Source organism: Curcuma longa, chromosome 13 (genome assembly GCF_044706935.1).
Source record: "Curcuma longa cultivar G26 ecotype Majalengka, Jawa Barat chromosome 13, ITB_CL_G26_1.1, whole genome shotgun sequence".
Lineage (NCBI taxonomy): Eukaryota > Viridiplantae > Streptophyta > Magnoliopsida > Zingiberales > Zingiberaceae > Curcuma > Curcuma longa.
In genome coordinates, this window is record NC_133873.1 from 6,647,069 (window position 1) to 6,669,477 (window position 22,409).

Sequence of the window (22,409 nt, forward strand, 5' to 3'; positions counted from 1 at the left end):
ATTTAATGGATGTGATTAATATTTTATAAGATTGCATATTAAATATACAAATTTAGTGTCGTTGTGTGTTATCCTTCCCGATTTACCCTAGTGGTTGTGATTCACCTATATAGTTCTCTAGTCTTGTTGCACTCTAATACTTGTGGTTCAATAGTCCCGCAAATATCTAATTATACTATACTTCTTTAATCTCTACAAACCACAAACTATCGAATATCGATAAACTTGGCCATGTCAAATCTTCATATTATCATATATATTTTGTTCAAATCTTGTATCACTTTATACGTACATATCAAATATAAATATGTGTGGCAAGTCGGGTATTATTCACTACCTGGGCTTTAGCTCAAGGCTCGATGGGGTTAAAGAGGAACTACAGTTTAAATTTATGGTAAAAAAAATAAAAAATATTTGTGAGAGAGAAAAATAGTTGGGGTTATTTGCCATTGTTCATATATATTTTTGATCAAATCTTATATCACTTTATACACATATCAAATATAAATATGATCCTAACTTAAAATGGTTAGTGTGCCGACCAAATACTACATATGGTCAAACCACCAATCAACGAATGATTTGACGTGCGCGACCTCCATAAAGACCCTGTTGGAGAGCATGAAGAGAACCTAAAATACATTTCAACGAGCTATTAGATTGGTGTCTGGGAGTCCTGATAGACCACTCCGACGCTTAAATTAAAATTATGCGGAAGGGGAGATGATTCTCCAAGAATGAGAAAACCAAGAAGAAGAAGATACTTGGAATAAAGCTTTTTTAAGGTTTATATAGTCGTGGCAGAGCATCTAACCCTCGACCAGAGTGACATCATCATAACAACGTACAAGGAGACAAAATCTAACAAATGTTGCTTCCGTTTCTTTATGGCATTATGTGCTAAAAGCAGGGTATCCAAGGAGATCAAACTTGACAATCTCGTAATCGGTATTTTATTCTTATGTCGCTATGTATCTCAAAAATATTTGCAGCTCCTGTTAATTGGCCCATGTAGGGCAGAGACTCATATTTAAGATATAGAATAGACCTGAGGATATGTGAAATTGCCACCTGAGGCCGAGATGGCGTTTGAGGATGAAAGGACATCTGAGGCCGAGATGACTTCTGAGATCGAGATGACATTTGAGACCGAGATGGCCCGTGAGGCCAAGAGAGTGTCTGAGACCAAGATAGCTTCTGAGGCCGAGATGGCGCCTGAGGCTAAGATTCTTATACCCGCTATGTGTCTTAAGAATATTCGCAGCCCCTATTAATGGGCCCATACAAGGCAAGGACTCATATTTAAAATACGGAATAGGCCTAAGAATATGTGAAATTACGATCCGAGACCGAGATAATACCTGAGACTGAGATGACTTTTGAGACCGAGACGACGTCTAAGACCGAGATGATTTCTAAGGCTAAGATGACATCTGAGGTCGAGATGGTGCTTGAGGTAATTGATATTTTATCGATTCAATTTTTTTATTGTTATTTAAAAATTTGATCTGTTCGGTTAGTTCAAAAAATTATTATAACATCAACCAAATTGTATGCCTGTCTGCTTTACACAGAAGATACATTAATTCGAACCTATAGAACAAATTTTGTTCAAGTAAAGTCATATTTTTTGAATTTAGAAGGTGATTAATAAATTCTTTGAAACTATCTTAAATAGGCAATGTGGGACTAAAGATAACTAGTCAATAATCACCATCCGATTAAAATATCCATGAAATGCTGAAAATTAATAAATTATGAGAAAATTTTAGTAGTTCACCTTTTTACATATACAAAATATCATTATCTATTTTTTTAATATTAGAGAATTTTAATAATAAAATAAAAAATATTAAAAGACATTTGATTAATATCAAAAAATAATTGGATCAGTTAGATAATCTCAAAACCACCACAGTAGACCATCGATTTACTGAGAACAATCCTCCACAACCACCCATCCCATTGGATCTGAGTCGTTAATCCTGCTCTGATCTCGAGATCTTACGTCATCCACCATATTGGGTTGACTGTCTCCTTAACACTCAAAGATACAGTTTTACAAACCTATAGAACAGATCCTGTTCAAGTAAGGTCGTGCTTTCGGGTTCTAGCAGGTGATTAATAATGTTTCCAAAACTATGATAAATAAGCAATGTGAGACTAAATTTCCCTAACTACTCAATAATCCACCATTCGATTAAAATTTTGAGCATTTTTTATCCTCCAAGAGATACTGAAAAATAATAAATAATGAAAAACTTACAGTATTTCCTATACTGATTTAATTCAGATGAAACCTCACTAAATATTTAATATTAGTGCTCAATAATAAATCAAGCCTATGCTACATATATATAGCAACAACAGATGATTAATTACACATCTTCTTCCATCAGTGCCAAATTGCTTTATTATAGAAGGTGATTAATAAATTCTCTGAAACAATCTTAATAGGGGATGTGGCATTGCCTATTTTTTTTAATATTCAAGAATTTTAATAATAAAATAAAAAAATATTAAAAGACATTTTATTAATATCAAAAAAGAATTAGATCTGTCAGACAATCTCAAGACCACAACCACAGTAGACCATCGATCTACTGAGAACAATCCTCTACAACCATCGGTCCCATTGGATATGAGTCGTTAAGCATGCTCTGATCTCGAGATCTTACGGCATCCACCAGATTGAGTTGCCTGTCTCCTTAACACTCAAGGATACAGTTGTACGAGCCTATAGAACAGATCCTGTTCAAGTAAGGTCGTGCCTTCTAATTCTAACATGTGATTAATAAAATTTCCAAATCTATGACAAATAAGCAATGTGGGACTAAAGTTCCCTAACTACTCAATGATCCACCGTCCAATTAAATTTTTGAGTATTTTTTATCCTCCAAGAGATGCTAAAAATTAAAAATAATAAAAAATTTACAATTAGTTTCTATTTTTTACATATACAAAATATCATTTTCTATTTAATATTTGAGTATTTTAATAATAAAATAAAAACATTAAAAGACATTTGATTAATAAATAAAATAAAATAAAAACATGTTCAGTTAATTGGGTTCGATTTCGATTTTAAAATTTCATATTCGGTTAAACCGAATTAATCAAAATATAAAAAATAATTTATAAATTCCTAATAGAAGAAAACTTATAATCCCCAATTTAATTGATAAATTTTTCATAGTATTTAAAAAATTTAGTTAATTTCATAAAAAATCGAATTAACTGATATTTTATAGATTCAGTTTTTTTTATTTTTATTTAAAAATTTGGTCGGCTCGGTTAGTTCAAAAAAATCATTATGCCATCAACCAAATTGTGTGGTTGTCTTCTTTACACAGAAGGATACAATTGTTCGAACCTATAGAATAGATTTTGTTCAAGTAAAATCATATTTTTTAAATTTAGAAGGTAATTAATAAACATCTCCAAAACTATCTTAAATAGGTGATGTGGGACTAAAGTTAAAAATGGTAGTTGCTAAAAAAAATCACTCAGACTGTTATCACTTTAACTTTGTCTAAATCATTTTACAATTATTAAAATAATTTTAATTAAATTTAAATAATTTTGACCAACATAATAGAAATATATATTTTAATATATATTAAACTCATTATCACAGCGCTACACCATAATTATTATAATAACACTATATTTTCCTTTTTTATATTAAATTTTTTTAAAAAATACAAATGATAATAAAAATTCCCTTTTAATTTTTTCTAAATATTTATACATATATCAGATTATATACTCACAACTAACTTTGTGCAATTAAAAAAACATTAATTTGAATTAAAACTTGATTAATTAAACATAACTAACTAATTAAACTCTGATTGGATATTCGTGGATAACCTACTTATCTAACGACTATGATTAGAACCTTCCATTTGAGTTGAATTTGTTGGATTGATCCGTCTGGTCAAACAATTTAGATGGATTAGATTGAAATTTATCAATCCATTTTAAGTGGGTTAAGATGAGTTGACCCACTTAGGCCGGGCTCGGTGGATTGATCTGTGATGGGTTTAGATTGATCTCGGGAATTGAAAAAATTTATTTATTTATTTATTTTAAAATTTAAAATTAAAATAGAAAACTCAATAAACTAGTGGTCTTGATCCGTCTAAATTATAATTTAAATTTAAAAATTATTTATTTATTTATTTATCCAAATTTAAAAATTTTATTATTTTTTTATTTTTTGGGTTGGATATTGCCTAATCCGCAACTTGCATTCTTGGGTTGAATATTTTTCAATCTACTAAGTTAGTGGGTTGGTCTGTCCTATCCTACTTCATCATATAATGAATTTTTAATGAGTTGGTTCGTTCTACTATAGATTGACCTGTTTGACAACTCTAACTATATATGCAGTGGCAAGACACCTATATAGTTTCTTAGACATCTAAGATTTGAATCCTAACTACAGGTCACTGCAGTATGAAATTTCTTCAGTTATGATATTGAATTGGCGGCAAGGTTGAAATGGACCTATGTAATCTAGACATCTAAAATGAACTGTAACTTTCCAATTTCCCAGAGAACTACGATGTAGGATGAATTTTTATTGAAACGAATTTTCTTCGGTGGAAAATTGAATTACCAAAATCAGACTGATATGAGTACTTCTGATGAAATTTAATTGATGCTAATTAAAAAATAAAAATAAATTAAAAAAATATAAAATATTGGATAACCTACTTATCCATTGTCTTCCATACAACGCAACGAGAGGCGCACCACCGTCCCTGCAATGTTGTTCCGGCGGAACATTGGAACCAAACCCTCTTCCCTTCCCTTCCCTTCCCTTCCCTTATCCCTCGCCCTATTTAAATCTCCTCCATCATCGTCTTCCAAACCCTTCTCCTTCCCCTCGCCTCGCTTGCTCGACGCCACCATCCTCTCCCTCCCTCTGCTCGGCTCGCAGGGGCCATGCCCTTCGCCCAGTACTCAGTAGATAGATAGCGCACCTGCTCCAGCGCCGGCGCCGCCTCCTCATGGAAGTAGCTCCGCTCCTCAAGTCTTCCGCCTCCGCCGCCGCCACTTTGTTCAATTCCGCGCGAAGCCAAGTTCGCGCTCCGGGTCTCCTCCTCCCTTGTACTCTTCCTCCCCCTCCCCTCTCGTCGCTTTACTTGGCTCAATCTCCTATATTGTCTTTTGATTTCTCGTGCGTAACGTAGGTGTCGTGTCGGAGGATTGGATTTGGACGTCAAAATGCTTCCTTTCTATGGCCTGTGCTGTTCTCCCGACCTTTGACTTGCGATGGTTCTGGATCGAAACGGAGAGCCCGGGGACCTGTGATGGCGGCAGCGAAGAAGGCGTCTGATGGTAACCTACACTCGCTCAACATTTTCTACCTTCTGGTAAAATAGTGTTTTTGATTGGCTCGGGGTTAGAGTACTTTGACATGAAATTAGTACTTGAGCTTAATTACAACTGTTGGTTACAATGGCAATCTTAGGCAAAAGCCTGCCAACTACTTGCAAGGTGTGACCTTGTTTGAATGTAGTATGTTTCTGTATAATTTTGTCATTGTTTCTGGTGTTAAAAGGTGGGAGTAAAGAGGAGGGAAAATATAAGCACACAGTAGACTTGCCCAAGACCACATTTGGGATGAGGGCTAATGCAGTGGTTAGAGAGCCTGAGATCCAGAAGTTGTGGGAGGAGAATCAGGTTTTCAAGAGAGTATCAGATAGAAATACTGGGGTGAGATACTTTGGCTGAATTTTTCATCTTTTCCACTTTTTTCATAAAATCTTGTAGATGGTTAGAAATAGTTCGAAATTGTTGGAAGTCTTGATGCCTGATTGCTTGGGCAGAGGAGCTTTGTCCTTCATGACGGCCCACCTTATGCAAACGGTAGCCTGCACATGGGTCATGCTCTAAATAAAATTCTGAAGGACATTATCAACCGATACAAGGTACCATTTGCCTTTGATTTTTGTATTTATCTGCCTTTTAATTTTTTTCTTAGATATTTTGCTATGCTAATGTTTTTTCAGATGTTACTGCTTAATTTACTCAATGAAAATGTGTGATATTCAAATTTCCTAAGAACTATTTTGCTTAAGTTGTGCAGCAAAGCAATCTAAATTCAAAAAATAAATCAAGATACAATAACCTAGCTTTTATTATAATAGTGGTATAGGATTCTTTTTAGAGACAGTGTTCCTAGAGTAGGCAGTTTTAAAACTGTCACATAGAAAAGCAACATTTTTAAATTAGCCTATTCATGGAAGCCCCTAGGAGGAGATTGTATAAATACTAATTACTAAGTAACATGTGTTTGGCTTTCTACTTGGAAACTGTTGATCACCAGGATGTGCTTTTAGGTTCAATTTTTCATGTGGAAAGGAAATAGTTAGACAAAGAAACAGGACAGGGAAAAAATTCCTTGGAGTGTAGAAGAGAGGGGAGGAAAACTAAATTTTAAAAATTATTTGTTGAAAACACAAAATAATTTCAAATCAAGATAAATAAGAAAAATTTATTTTTTATTTTTCAAAAAATCAAATGGGTTGTATTATGCCCAAATTATGTTTTTCACTTGACTTGGGAAGAAGCCAAGAGTTGTATGACAGGCAAAATAATCTCTCACAACATCCTTCCCCGTCTAGAAATGGAGGGAAAAGCCACTTGCGGAAGTATTTCCCAGGTTTGTTTCTAATGTAGTTTCCTTTCACTGTGGGAAATGTTGGTGCAATTGTGCCTTAAATGCATCACTGGTCCAGACACAAGAAGGAACATGCAAAAAAAAAAAAAAAAAAACTCCAGACATCTAATATTTAGAACCTCTTTGCTTGTTCCTTGGCTCGATGCTCCTGAAGCCTCAAAATTTGAAAACCTTATTGTTTGAAAGTGTATCGAACATATACATTGGTTCGCTTAGAGGTTAGTCACAGAATTATGGTCAAACATCCCATTGGAGGCCTTTTTATTTTGTTTCTTTTCTCCTTAGCTTTTTGGTGGATTGCTAAAAATGGTGTTATAAATCCCTCACATTGTCCATCTTCACAAAAGTATGTGTGCTTATGCATTTGCATTTCTCTGAGTTTGCGGATACTGATTAAAAAGATAAATTGGTTTATTGCCTCTTAATTTGCAAATGCGTTATCATGATTTTTTTGCTTGGTAGTTTCTGTATTAACCTGTGCTTTTGCTCCAGCTTCTTCGTAATTACAGAGTCAACTTTGTTCCTGGTTGGGATTGTCATGGCCTTCCAATAGAATTAAAAGGCAAGTTCCACATCCTTAGCACACTTTTTTTTTCTCTTGCTGAGTGGGTTAAATTAGTGAAGTGGGTTAAATTAGTGAAGTAAGTATCATAAATTTGAAGTGTTATGACTTGTCTGTGAACCTCTAGAATCATGCATTTCACAGAAAGCTAATTATCTATCTGTTTTTAGCATTTGCACAATGACAATATGAATTGTTAGATTGTTGAATTTCTTGTCAAGTATGGTAAATATTTTAAATTCAGGTGCAAAGCGAAAGTTAAACATAGATATCCAACAGTAGGTGCTATTCAGTTGGACTTTTTTTTTTTTTTTTTATCAACATTGCATTGTAGATTGAGATTTTTGAAACTATGGTCGAGGGGTATAGTTGTGAAAGTATGATATGTAGCAATACAATTCCAACATTTAATGTAAGCTGATATAGGAATGTTCACAGTTTTAGATATCATGCTTCCGCCAATACAGGCGGAACGCTGTGTTCCACTCTTCTAGTGAGATGCCGGCACAGTCTGAGATGTAGCACACCTGGGAATCTGTGACAAAGACCGAAGGCTGCAATTTCAGCAGCAATTTTAATGGATCTGGCTTGGCAAACTTCCAGATAGGCTTCTCCTTCCTCTCCTCCTCTCATGCTGCTAGGTCTGCAGTTGTTCCCCCTTCTTCGGTGTTGACAGGCACCACAGTCGGTATGCTAACATGATACTAATATTGTTTCGCTCTGGTCTGGGACTGGTTATCTGACTTAGAGTGAAACATAACCTTTGCAACATTATACACAAAGCAGCTGCGGGATGAGGATGCAAGTATTTTTGAAAACGAATCAAATGAAGATGTAAAGTATTCATCTCTGTACTATCTGGTATCTATATACACACTGTTTGGTAATGACGTAATGTATTGAAAGTCTACTACTGATCCTTGGCTGGATTATTGAAAAAAATGGTCAATTGCTATAAAATGTTTCATTGGTGCAACTTTCCTACTTTTGGTGCATCTGTAGAACTCTTCTACATCGTCTTTCCTCGTGTTCATTTGTTTAGCTATCATTACTTTGTCATCTGGTAAAGCAAGAAGACATGATTTATATTTCTTTTTCGAAGAAAATATGTTATTATTTGTATGATTGAATCACCAATAACCAAGCAACCTTTTGGTCTGAGCAATTAATATAAATTATAAACCACAGTTTTTTTTTCTAGATCACATTTAGTAAACTTGCATCTATTGTTTGTTCCTTTTCCCCCCTTGTTTTTGCCTTTATCTAACTTTTATACAATCCCTTCTGCAATGACCTTTCACTCAATTTTATATTGCTCAGTTCTGCAGTCTATGGATGAAGAGACTAGAAGGGAGTTAAAGCCTTTGAAGTTGAGAGAAAAGGCTGCAAAGTTCGCAAAAAATACTGTTAATATTCAGATGAACTCTTTTAAGGTAAATTTTATCTCTCTAACTTTTCATAGCTACACTATTTATGCTAAATTTACATCCAAGGATCTTTCATATCCTACTACATTTGAGTTACTTTTATGTTTTTTGGATATAGTTAATTCTTGTAAGTTGACAGCGTTTTGGGGTATGGGCTGATTGGGATGCACCTTATCTGACCCTTTTTCCAGAATATGAAGCTGCACAGGTTGGTAGTACCTTGCCATTCACTTATTTCTCCTTTTATTTCTCACTTGACTGTGTTTGAGTTTTCTACAAAAATGGCAGACATTTCCACTTTCTGAAAATAGTGATTCAGCTCTTAAACAGGAAATTTTTGACATTGTTGGTGTGTGATAATTGTTTAAATAGCTGTAAAATCAATTTGTTAGATAGGACTGCATTATGAACTGTTGAGATTGACGAGCCTTGCTTGACAATATTTTATATCTAACAGTCTAACACCATTATGCTTGCCATCTAATTTTCTATGTTAAGACCTTGAAATATGCCTGTGGTGTACACTATAATTGCAAGCTAATTAGTGGTGATCACATAAATCTCCATACGGCTTGTTGATTTTGATGTAAGGGCGTGCAAATATGTCTTTGTAATTAATGTAGATTAGGTAATCAAGATCATCATTTAGTTGCATTAGTCTTAGTTGGCGGTCGGTTAATATAGACTAATTAATCATCAACACATTTTTCAATTTGATATTAATGTATTTGCAAATAACATATATATATATATATATATATTTGTATTCATGGAAGCATAATTAGCATAAGTTTTGTTACTATTTATGTTGATAGAATAAAATTATTTATCATAGAAAATTCAGTTAACATTAACTTAATGAAACTAACATATTGAGTATTTAAGAATTTATTATTTATTTTTCAATTATCAGTATTCATTGTCTAGATAGATAAATAATTTTTCCTTGAAGCAGTGGACAATTGGTGTAAAATTAAAATATATGTAATGCCATATATGAAATTCTAACATTTTAGTTGGCAAATATTATTTTGTTCATCAAAATTTTCTATTTTCAAGTTATAGTTTTTAGAAAATAAAATAAATCCCTTAAAAAATGAACATAAAAAATAATGTTTATTCACATCATTCACCTTTAATAATTTCTAATGTGTCAAAACTAAAATTTATTTTATTTCTCTTTTCTGCTTTCAAATTCTATTTTCCAAGAAATGAAAAATAAAAATTAAAATCTTCCCAACCAAACATTATAAATATGTAAAAGCCTTACACAATAATCTTAACATATTGATATTCATTGTGAGGTCTATTTGTGGCTCTCATTGTCATCACCTATTCTGAAATAATTGATGCCGATTGCTCAATGTCTTCATTTTTCATTGTTTTTTGTTTTGTTTCTTGACATACCCATTCTGTGTGAAAAGATTTGGGGACAGTTGATTTTGTTGGTAGCTTATCTGGATGAATACTACTAAAGATGTATTGATAATTGGAAACTATGGTTCGATGACACTTGTCTGTAGCTTCAATATTCCAAACAGATCCAATCATATTGTTAATATTTTCCTGAATATTACATTCTCTGTATTTGTCTTTGGTAGATAGAAGTTTTTGGCAATATGGCTCTCAAAGGATATATTTATAGGGGTCGAAAGCCTGTTCACTGGAGTCCATCCTCACGCACAGCTTTGGCAGAGGCTGAATTGGAGGTAAATTTCTGGTGATTAGATGGTTATCTTAGAGCTTTTAAGTTCTTTCTTTTCTTTTCATCAATTCATTTGTTGAGTATTTCACTATACTTTTGGGTTCTTGTCTGTAGCTTCCCTGATAACAAACTATTATTATATTTATAAGTAAATAAAATGTTAGAGAAACAAATATGCCTAATCTCTATAGTTCATTTTTTCCTTGGATAAATTCAGTAAATAGTCTCATTCACAATATATTTACATGCAAATAATATTTTTGCTGTATTCATCTCTGTAATTTATCCTCTTCTTAGATTTCCTCATCTTGATTGGATTGGCATGTTTACTATGAATGCAAAACCCATCCTTTTTCTCATGTTATCTTAACATCTTTTCACTCGTTTTATCTTCCAGTGTAGTTAATTTCAAGTCATAATTGTTAATGTTTCAGTTCTCCTTCCCATTGGCAGTTAACTACCTGACACCTTGCATGACATGTCAATCACAGAAACATCATACACCCCTATCCATGTTGACCACCTAGCTTTTGTTACATGAACAAATGGTAGAGCCATTTGTATGAGCCAAAGTGAGGGTAAATCTCAGCATAGTGAACTAACCATTTTCAGCTGTTAAGCTTGATACAGATCTAAACTACACGATATTGCCGAATCCTCGTAGAAATTAGTTTGCTTCAATAAATATTGGTCTTATGGCAAACAATAAATGTTGATCACTGTGGCAATCTCGACTGAGATTCAACTCTTTTCTAGGACTGTATTCTTTCTATGAGCTAATAGAATAATCCACCCAATAGGTACCCTGTTGCTGTATAAAGGGATTATATGGTATCATTAGAATTAGATCCATAGATAGCTGATTATTAAGAAAACATTAAGTATTTCAACCATCTAGTGCTAGGCAGTCACAGACTAGATAATGCGTAAAAAGATTATATATATCATTCTTTTTATATGAAGATTATTTATATCATTGAATTTATCAAAGAGTGATATAAAAGAGAAACAAGAGTATTACGAAAATATTAAAATTAGGAACAAAATGGAAAAGAGAGTAATAGAAAAGAAGACAAAGAAAATTTCATATTTTATTTAATGTGCTTCAATCCTGTCCTTTTTTTTGAATCTTGCTACATTGTCACTTACACTGGTACATCTACAGCTGAACCCATACTCATCTCCACTTGTGAAACCAGATTAATTCTGTGCACATGCTCTATTATATCATTTGCTAGTAGTTTTTTCCCCTCTCTTTCTTTCTGGTCAGTCACTATCCTTGCTCAAGATTCTGGTAGCAGAACCATTTGTAGCTTTGTTTCTGTAAAACAGTGGGTATTCAATAAGACTGAAAAGCTCTCTCCTAAGTTATACTTAGTCTTTCAGTTATTGTGTAGGTCGTATATGAAGGTCCACATGATTTCAATATATATGGTGCTTACCTTTTTTGGTTTTCTTCTGTGAATGCTTGTAGTTTAATTGATCAATGATTCTTATCTCCATTTTTTCTTCTATTTATCATAGTATCCTGAAGGACACATTTCTAAAAGCATATATGCTACTTTCAAGATCATTAATGCATCCTCAGCTTCACCTCAATTATTTGAGGAATTTCTTCCAGATTTGTACTTGGCCATATGGACAACTACTCCTTGGACTATTCCAGCAAATGCAGGTAAGGCTTTATAGGTTTAATATTTTTATGATAAGGTTCAGTTTACATGGTAGATTTTGGTAGAAGGAACTAAATATTATCTGAAAACTCATGTGGAAGTGCTTCACTATGTAGAGAGTGAGAGTAGCTCATGTATTGCAAGGGATGGAGAAAAGAGTAATTAATTTCCTTTCAATTTCAAGAGTATAGGGTGCTATTTATTTAAGCTATTTGTACTTGGGTATGATTATTTGACATAGGTGTAGATCCAAGTGTCCTACATGGTATTTCTATATATTTTGGATGGATCCAATGTTGGATTTGGATGGAGAAATTCTCATCTAGATGATTTCTAGAATACTCTAACATCTGAAACCAATTCACATCAGTACTTCTCCATTGTTTTCAAATATTATAACATTAGCATTAGTATTCTAAATGATTGCTTTTATTAATGAAATTATACTTGTGAATCCTAGAAATAAGGTCAAAGCTCTGGAAGGTTTTTTTGGTTGTTATATGATTCTTCTAGTAGGGAAATGATCTCAATCTCAATGTAAGTAATTTTTATTCTGAATTCTCAGCTGTTGCAATCAATCCTGAGCTTGAATATGTGGTTGCTGAATTACATCATGCTCCTGAAGATGCTACAGTATCTTTGAGGAAGCAAACAAAAGCTGGCAGTTTCTTGAAATTTAGTGATACAAAGCGTTTTGTGATTGTGGCTTCAGAACTTGTACCTGCACTTGAGTCTAAGTGGGAGGTGAAGTTTGCAGTGCGTAAAATTTTCCCGGGATCAAGTCTAGAAAATTTCAGGTTGAGGCTTTTGCATAATAGTTATTATATATCTCCACTAATTTATAACTATATGAATTACATCATTGCATGATCTACTACTGTATGCTGATCCATGATCAAACAATGAAGGTCTCGTAAACAATCTACACAAAACTATTGCCTGTGACAAATATGCCATTGTGTAATTTTTGCAGAAATTATATTTGTTGAAAATGTGATGTAGGTATGCTCACCCTATAAGTGGCAAGGAATGCCCTGTAGTGCTTGGTGGAGACTATATCACAACAGAGTCAGGAACTGGGTTAGTTCATACTGCTCCTGGTCATGGACAAGAAGACTATATAACTGGCTTAAAGTATGGACTGCCTATTATTTCTCCTGTGGACGATGAAGGAAAGTTTACTGAGGAAGCTGGTGAGTTTAATGGCCAGGAAGTTCTTGGGGCTGGTAATGTTGCTATTGTGAAGTACCTGGATGAACAATTGTCACTTGTTCTGGAGGAACCATACAGTAAGTTCCCTAGTCATGTAGTTATATCTTTTTATATGATCAGATTTTCAAGCCTATGTTTATCCTATCAAAATTATGGCTTTTTTTAGAGCACAAGTATCCTTATGATTGGAGGACAAAGAAACCTACAATATTTAGAGCCACTGAACAATGGTTTGCATCTGTTGATGGCTTCCGAGACATGGCTATGGATGCAATTGGTAAAGTAAATTGGATTCCTACACAGGTATCAATTACCCTTGATAATTTTTTGTTTGACGAATAAGCAAGCATGAGTTGTACACTTCCTTTTTTAAAAATTAAAATGGTCCTTTGTATCTCCTCCAACTTTCTTCTACTGACTTCTTGATGTAATAATTTGCTTTTTTGATTATATATGTTCCTTTTTGTTAAGTGTAAAGTATTTTCTTTGCTCAAATCACTCAGAACAATCAAATCTTAATTTTTTTTTCTTTTATGTACCTTGACTTGAAAGGTGAAAATGCTATTTCTTATCGGTGCTACTTAACTTGCAAACTCGTTTCTAAGTACATTATATGTAAGCCACAGAACCTGATCTTGAAACATTAGGTACTCTCTTTCATTTTCTTCACTTGTATGAGACTATAAGTAGTGGGATTAATGAGCTCTTGTTACTCAAGCTTCACTTTCTTTGAGAGCACTAGACGTGGTGAAAATTGGACAAGTAACTTCATCAGGTGATATAGGATTGCTGACAGATATTTCGTAGTGACTTTTCGGCATTTGAGTTTTAGGCTCAAATTAATTCAGAGGAGGGAAACTAGAGGGAAGAGAAGGGGCCAAAATTGTATAGAGAAAGAAACAAAGAAGAAGCACAGTAGGAAGAAAATACCTACCTGTAACCAAGCTGTGGAAGCCACTGTGAGGTATTTGTGGGCGGCTGTAGGCAGGGAAGCAATCGTGAGATGGGGAAGTGAGCAGGTGAAAAAGTGAAGCCTGTGGGAGGGGATTCAGGATATTTGCGAGACTTGGGGAACATTTGCTATATAATACTAGTAAACTGATTACATTTAAAGAGACATTCACATGAGCAACGTTTTAAAAATCAGACTGTACAGGCTGCTTAACCAGGAAGCAGAGGCTAGTTTGGTATGATGAATTAGTGGGCATTCATGGAAATAGCAGGATTGAAAATCTTATTGTATAATACTACCTATACTCTGGTGCTAAAGTTTGTTGTCCTAACAATTCCATCATTATTTTATCTTTGATGACATGTATAATAATTGCCAGGCGAAGAACAGAATTGTTGCTATGACTTCTAGCCGTTCTGATTGGTGTATCTCACGGCAAAGAACTTGGGGAGTTCCAATTCCTGTTTTTTATCATGTCCACTCTAAAGAACCGCTGATCACGGAAGAAACCATTGCACATGTTAGAGGTAGTGCAATTTCTTAAAGAAGAATACTTTTATAGGATGCTCAAAACTGCTCTCCTGTATTCTGTTGGATAGTAAGCAATCATGTGTGCTGTATTTCCACATCTTCTGCAATTTATGCTGGAATTTTGTTTCTTGCACTCCTGTGTCTGGATTGTTTGTGTTGTTGCTTAGCATGACCCATTCTTCCACATTCCAGAAATTCTCTGGTTGGCACATTTTATCTTTTTTCATGTTGCTTATTATAGTTTAATTTTTCTATCTTCTAGATATAGTGTCAAAGAAGGGTAGCGATGCCTGGTGGTACATGTCAACGGAAGACCTTCTTCCTGAGAAATATCGGCAAAATGCATCAGAATACTACAAAGGAACTGATACAATGGATGTTTGGTTTGACTCTGGTATGTAATTCTGGTATACAAATTGTGGCATTCTAAAAGAATATTTCATTTTACATGGTCCTAATTTGTTGGCTCCTTTCAAGGATTAATTGCATATCAATTTGATACTTCTTCATCTTCAATTTTGTATTGTTCTTGGCGATATGAGAGGGGATACAATAGCCTGAGCATAGGCAGATATTAGTATCCACTTGTAATATGAGATAGTTGCTAGTATCATCCTAAATACTGGTTTTGGTTCTAAATCAATTCCTCATATATATTATAGCTATGAAAAATGGATAGAAGATAACAGCCTCTATCAACCATAATAAAATGGGCTATCGAGAGAATAATAAGAGAGAAGTTTAACAAGTAGATTACAAAGTTTATTTAACATTTTTTTGTGTCTCTTATCTTGCTGTCTTTTGTTTCTAAGAATGTGAGATTGAATATAGGCTTTTATTTTTTATTAATATTTAATTCATCATCACTCTTCTTTCAAATATGTTCTTTAAGAACCCAAATGATTTAGTTAGAAAAAGAACTAGCCTAAACCTAAAGCACAAACAGTATTATTGCATTTGAAGGCTAATTAGACTCAAGCAACTGCAATATTACCACTGGAAATGAGGTATGAATTTTGCTTATGTTTATAATCATAGGACTACTTCCTCAGGCATAGAGTTATCTGTGTGATCTGGATTTTTCTTGTGTTCATGTTTAAAATATTCAGTATTTAAAATTATTTTTTTTGGGTTTATGTCTTATAATCAATTTACAGCATTGTTTTTTGAGTGACATCAAGTAATGTTCTTTATTTTTTCTTTTCTTGTAATGGTTCTTGTGTGGTACATTTGTAGGCTCATCTTGGGCAGCAGTGTTAGGCAAAAGGGATGGCCTATGTTTTCCTGCAGATCTATACCTTGAAGGATCTGATCAGCATCGTGGATGGTTTCAGAGCTCTTTATTAACCAGTATTGCAACAACAGGTATCTAGCTTCATTTTAGGCATACTGTTTGCTTTAGACCCACTTTGATTTGCACGGTGCTAATGTTTGTTGAGTTTTAAATTGCTTTGCATGGTTCTTTAGTTTTATCACTGAAGAAGGGAAATATTGATGTATCCCAATACCTAGGGAGTACCTAGGTACTCCCTTCTACCTCTATATCTATTCATTAGAGTGATATTACATTTAGGCCCTTGTAATATATATTGTTTACAATTATGTCCCTAACACTCCTTAAGCTGGTGCAAAGATATTATGGTTGCCTAGCTTTATCATAGGATCTCTTAAGGACTTAGCAAGTTCGTTAGAAGTTATGTGCATGGTAGTTTGGTTGTCACAATATAACTTTTTTTATATCCCAACTCAGTTAGTAGCTACTTAAATAAGCTTAGATGTAGCTAGAGTGATAGCCCTATAGTCTGCCTCCTTTGTGCTTGATCTGGTTACAACACTTTTCTTTTCACTTTTCCAAGAAATTAGATTACCTAAAAAAGAATGCAATAGCCTGATGTAGACCTCCTATATATAGGAGAACCCACCTAATCAGCATCAGGAAATCCTACAATCTGGAAGTAACCTCAATCTTGGTAAAGTTGAATTTTTGTGGAGCATTCTTTAGATATTGTAGGATCCTTAGGGCAACATCCAAATGATCAGGGCCTCCAAGTAATCATGAAGCTTAAAGGAATTGACTAATGATCCTCATTGTGAATGATATCTGGTCATCTAACAACAAGATGATTTTGTTTGCCAACAAGTCTTTTATATTGTTAATTGTTCTATATTAGTTAATAGTTCCTTTCCTCGTCCTGGCACTAGTTTAACATTTGGATCCATAGGAGTGTCAGTTACCTTAGGTCCAGACACATCACTTTCCATGAGCATATCAAGTGCATACTTTTGCTGAGATATAAATGTCTCATGATAAGAAGAGTACTTCTATACCCAAGAATTTATCTTAACTCACTTAAATCTTTGGTTTGAAAATGCTTATGAAGATAAGCATTTTGTTTTATGAACCTTTTAAAGTCATCACCATTTATAATACTATTTGATACACTCCTAATCATCCTGAAGTGAATGAGAGCAGAACTGAATTTTCTAAATCATATTCTAGGATATTGCTTCAAGCCATATAGAGACTTCTGCATTTTACACACTAGACCACTCTCCCATTGAACAACACCGTGGAGGTTACTACATGTATATTTCCTCCATAAGATCACCTAGAAACACATTCTTGATGTCCAATTGGTGAAAGGGTCACTTAAATAGAATTGCCAAGGTAAGAAACAATTTGACTGAATTAATCTTAGCCACAAGTGAAAAAGTATCCATATAGTTCACTCCATAATATGCATGTATCTCTTAGCCACTAATTAAGCTTTAGCCGATCCATAATGCTTGCAGGTGAGGCTTGAACAATAGAGGCATTTGATCTCATGTAACACTAGTGTAATGCTTGCATCTCTTTCACCATTGCACGTCTCCATTTTTAATTTGAGAGTGCTTCTGTAATAGTCTTAGGAATAGACTATGAAAATGAAGAAACGAAGGCAAAATAGCTAGGTGATAGCAACATAGGATATGAAACGAGAAAGTGGATGAGAGGTAGAACAACTGCAAGTACCTTTCCAAAAAGTAATAAAAAGGTTCAAATCAGATGAATCTTGTTGGCTGAGCATTTGAGTCTCATGATCTACTGTAGGTCTGTAATTGCGGAGCTTCTAGTGCCTATGGACCTGCATGGGGATGTAGTAGTGGACGTATTGAAATGGACAATGGTGTAGGAATTGGAAGCACCTCGGTCATTGACTCTTGAGTAGACAATGAGTTTGAGAAGAATCGAGTGGACTTAAAAGGAGGTGACATCGACAGAGATAGTTATGCATTGTAATTCCATAGAATAACAATGATATTCCTTTTGAAGAAGGGAAATACTTTGATATCTCAATACTTAGGCAGCCAAGCTTTCCTTTATTATTAATGAGAATGATATTACATTTAGGTCCTTATAATGTATATTATTTACGAATAGGTGTCTAAAAATTACTTTGTGCAACAGCCGAAGTACAGAGAGCAGTACCACCTGACAGATTCTTGTAACAACTATTCATCTTCTAAAAGTGTATTTTAACCCATCAAACTGTTAACAACTAACACCATGTGTACTTGTTGGAATCTGAACAGATCAGGTCATTATCTTAGTTTGAAACACGATTGATTATCATAGCACATGAAAGAATTTAATACATCATTCTGGAAAAAGGTTCCAACTAAGGATCTTTTCATGGATGCTTATTAATTGCAGCTTGAATAGCATATGATTATCTCTTTACTTGAATATGGTTATGACAAAAATAAGTAAACCATTAGAATTTACACTAAGCATGGTTCAATATTAATTTAGAATTTCTTTCTTCTTGATCTGTTGATTTGTACAACCTAATATTTTCTTAACATCCTCGTACCAATAGTAACCTAATAAGTTTATCTGTTTTGTCTGTGGCTTTTGCAGGAATTGCTCCTTACTCATGTGTCGTTACACATGGGTTTGTACTTGATGAAAAGGGTATGAAAATGAGCAAATCTCTTGGTAATGTTGTTGATCCTGATGTTGTAATTAGTGGAGGGAAAAACACAAAGGTTTGTTCAAATATACTTGCTTCTAAATTCTTTCAATTATGTTAGGTGTTTGATGCTTACTTTGTTATGTTAGGATCAACCGGGTTATGGAGCTGACGTTCTTCGTCTTTGGGTTTCCAGTGTTGACTACACTGGAGATGTGTTGATTGGCCCTCAAATTCTCCGTCAAATGTCTGATATGTATAGGAAACTACGTGGAACATTGCGGTTTCTATTGTCAAATCTGCATGATTGGAATGTATGCCATCTGTTTTATTTGTTTCATTCTTTTTTAAAAAAGTTAGTATATGTGCTCCATGACCAATGATTAACCTCTGAAGTGTCTTCCATGATTAGTTTCCTGACTTGTTTTTCTTCATCACCTTTCATAATAGCTTGATAAAAATTTGTTATTTACCTCAAATTTGTCAAAATGGACTCAGTAGAAGAGCATCAGTGCAGGTCTCTGTCAGTCTATTCATTCAATCATTGCTCTTAGTTATGATATGCTATAATCCTAGAGAGGGGAGCAAAATACACTTGTTTTTTTACCAAATGCACAAGCATGTTAACATTTGCAAAAAAAAGAGCTAGACTTATCTGAGAAATATTATATAATAACCATGAACATGCTTAGTTATCTTGTTTAAAAATACTTAATGATGGCCATGAGCATGCTTTGTTTCTCATTATGATTTCATCTGATCACTATTTTTTTTTGTAGCTAGAAAATACAGTTCCATATAGCAAGCTTCCAAAAATTGACCAATATGCATTATACCAACTTGGAAATATTGTGGAGACAATAAAGGACAGTTATGAGCTTTACCAGTTCTACAAAATATACCAGGTATTTGTTGCTTCAGTAGTAGAAGCTTCTTGTCATTGCAAATACTATTTATGCATGTGTAAAATACATTTGGCATCGGTAGTAGCTAATTCCTTTGTTGTTGTTAGAATGTATTAGTAATTCCTTCTTTAATGTGTATTTTTGAGATACTACTGAACTTTAATCATAACCTTTCATTTCCAGATCATTCAACGCTTTACGATCGTTGATCTTTCAAATTTCTATTTAGATGTTGCTAAAGATCGGCTTTATGTAGGGTATGTTTTTCTCAACTGTCTTGGGAACTTTTCTATTCTTGTGGTTATTGTCTTTTATTTTGGTGCTTCAAAGTTAAGCATCGTTAAACGCCAATATTTGGGAATACCCTATAATTTTGACAGGTTTGTCCTTTTTGTGCATAGCTTTTGCTCCTTATAGCACCATACACATATATTGTGCCTCGATAAACTTGGGTATTACAAATGATATGGTTTTACATACAGCTTTTGCTCCTTTTATTGCGACTAAAATCAGAATTTCTCAGGGGTACTACCAGTTTAAATAGACGGAGTTGTCAAACAGTTCTCGCAGAGCATCTTATTTCTATTGTTAGTGTAATCGCTCCAATTTTGCCACATTTGGCTGAGGATGTTTGGCAGAACCTCCCTTTTGAATATGCGACTGAAGATGGTTCTGCCGCTAAATTTGCCTTCGAGTTAAAGTGGCCAGTTCCAAACAAAAGGTGGCTCCAGATACCCGCTGATGACGTTGATTTTTGGAGACTAATCCTGGAGGTATAATAATATCACTATTTTACTTTTATCTAATTTATATTGCCTTTGCCTGAAAATTCTTCCCAAAATTTAAAGAAATTTAGCTTTTTATTGTAATTAATTTTTAAGTCTGAAGCGACGATCTTTGCATGAATAGGCCTCATGAGTAGCACATGATAAAGATTGCAAAAAGTGATTGTTGACCATTTATCCTGAAAGTTTAAGTATTATGATCGGGCGATACTTGTATTTCGATAATTGCTTAGAGTATCAATAGAATAAACTTGGATGCTTGAGATTGACATTGAGCATCTGAGAAATAGTAAAAGTAGGTGAGTATGATAGGGAAAAGCTTTTGGATTCTTTTGCGATCGATTTGTGCTTCTTAGGTTACACTGAAAAGTTTTATAAAGTTGTGGTTCGTCAAATCATATTCCATGCATTAGGATGTTAGTACTTAACAAGATATATGATGCTGCCAAAAAAGATTTAAGATTTGGATATTTCTAGTGATCAATGTAACAGTAACCAACATGACAATAACATATTGTTTATTGTTAAGCAGTTGAGATCCGAGGTGAACAAAATCCTAGAAAATGCGAGGGTCGGAAAGCTGATTGGGTCCAGCTTGGAGGCCAAGGTTTATCTCCATTCCTCTGACGCCGGCGTGGCCTCCAGATTGCAGGAATTGTGCCACGCTGAGAATGAAGCTGATGCTCTACATAGGATTTTCATAACATCTCAGGCATGTCGATTTCTCTGTTCCGGTTATCGTTTCTACTTGCTCTCCCCATTTGTAACATCTTCTACTTCTTCAGGTGGCGGTTCTCGATTCGCTAAACACAGATTTAAGTTCCAGAATGCCACATACCGGCAAGTTCAGTGATCCAAGAAGTGAAATTTGGATCGGAGTTGATCGAGCAGACGGCTCCAAGTGCGAAAGATGCTGGAACTTTACACCTCAAGTTGGTTCTTTCCCAGAGCACCCAACTCTGTGTGCTCGATGTTACGACGTCATCAATGTTCATCCTCTTCCTGCTGCAGCAGGAGTCAGTTGAGAGATTGACAGAGTAACTTCCTGATCCATATTTTATTTTTTTCTGGAGGGTGAAATTTAATCCCTCGGCAAGTTCCATGATAAAATTTTCTATTTCATTATTTATCGACTGTTTTTCATAAAAGTGATAATTATGTTGAATGCAAAGTGTAATAATATTGTTTTGGTTTGAACCTCAATTCAAGGTTGTAGCCAAGTGAGTAGTATTTATTGAATTTGATTGAGAATTGGGATGATAATTTCCTCCAAATTTGATAGATGATTTGATATCTGAGGAAAGAGTATGGAAGGATTTTTTAGTTTTGATTAAATAATTGAGTAATTGAGTATGAAGATTTTTGAATTTGATTATGGAGGTGAATATAATAAGATTACTTATATTTATAAATATCTGATTAAATAATATATATATATATATATATTTAATTATTTTTTATTTTATATTGAATGAAAAAAATTATTAGTATAAAGAATATTTAATCCTTTAATGAATATGAATATGAAGATGAATATATCTGGATTCTGTATATGACGTATAATATATTAAATTAAAATTCATTCAGAGATTTATGATTGATTATTAGGTGAAATTCATAATAATTTAATTTCAGGTTTAAAAATATCATTTAAAAATAATACTGAGATGTAGATAGGATAATAATAAAAATAATATTGAGAGATACTTATATAGTTATATGAGTTTATAAAGGATAGAGGTTTTTTTTTTTGATAAAAAATTCATATATGATGTTCTTTTAACTATTCAATTTTAGTAGTTATAAAATATTAACTGTATAGATCAATTGAGATATAAATATAATAATAATAAAAACATCAGAAATATCTTTTTTTTGTCCTTTTCAAAGATTTTTTTTTTAAAAAAAATAGTTTCATCACTTATCGTGTTACAATTCAGGTGGTTATCATATTTTTCAGTTAAAATTAATTAAATAAATTTAACATGTTTAATAATTGTGGGCCCATGA

General features: G+C 33.7%; 1 protein-coding gene and 2 non-coding genes across 3 annotated transcripts; 1 reads left to right on the forward strand and 2 right to left on the reverse strand.

The window, feature by feature from the left end:
- Window positions 1–1,887: 1,887 nt before the first annotated feature.
- Window positions 1,888–2,099, reverse strand: LOC141844630 (small nucleolar RNA U3). Its single transcript, XR_012603167.1, has one exon. It is a non-coding gene; the product is annotated as a small nucleolar RNA U3 (small nucleolar RNA).
- Window positions 2,100–2,554: 455 nt separating this feature from the next.
- Window positions 2,555–2,769, reverse strand: LOC141844628 (small nucleolar RNA U3). The gene has a single exon (XR_012603165.1). It is a non-coding gene; the product is annotated as a small nucleolar RNA U3 (small nucleolar RNA).
- A 2,140-nt stretch (window positions 2,770–4,909) lies between these two features.
- Window positions 4,910–21,639, forward strand: LOC141843873 (isoleucine--tRNA ligase, chloroplastic/mitochondrial). The gene is given in 23 exon segments (XM_074731890.1): window positions 4,910–5,081; window positions 5,083–5,118; window positions 5,202–5,349; window positions 5,573–5,727; window positions 5,841–5,942; window positions 7,187–7,256; window positions 8,577–8,689; window positions 8,823–8,891; window positions 10,285–10,392; window positions 11,913–12,063; window positions 12,627–12,858; window positions 13,064–13,350; window positions 13,440–13,576; window positions 14,605–14,752; window positions 15,019–15,150; window positions 15,993–16,121; window positions 18,658–18,785; window positions 18,859–19,023; window positions 19,489–19,614; window positions 19,798–19,871; window positions 20,138–20,387; window positions 20,932–21,111; window positions 21,185–21,639. Coding segments are annotated over 23 exon segments (3,243 nt in total). The 5' UTR covers window positions 4,910–5,018; the 3' UTR covers window positions 21,425–21,639.
- The last annotated feature ends 770 nt before the right edge of the window (window positions 21,640–22,409 follow it).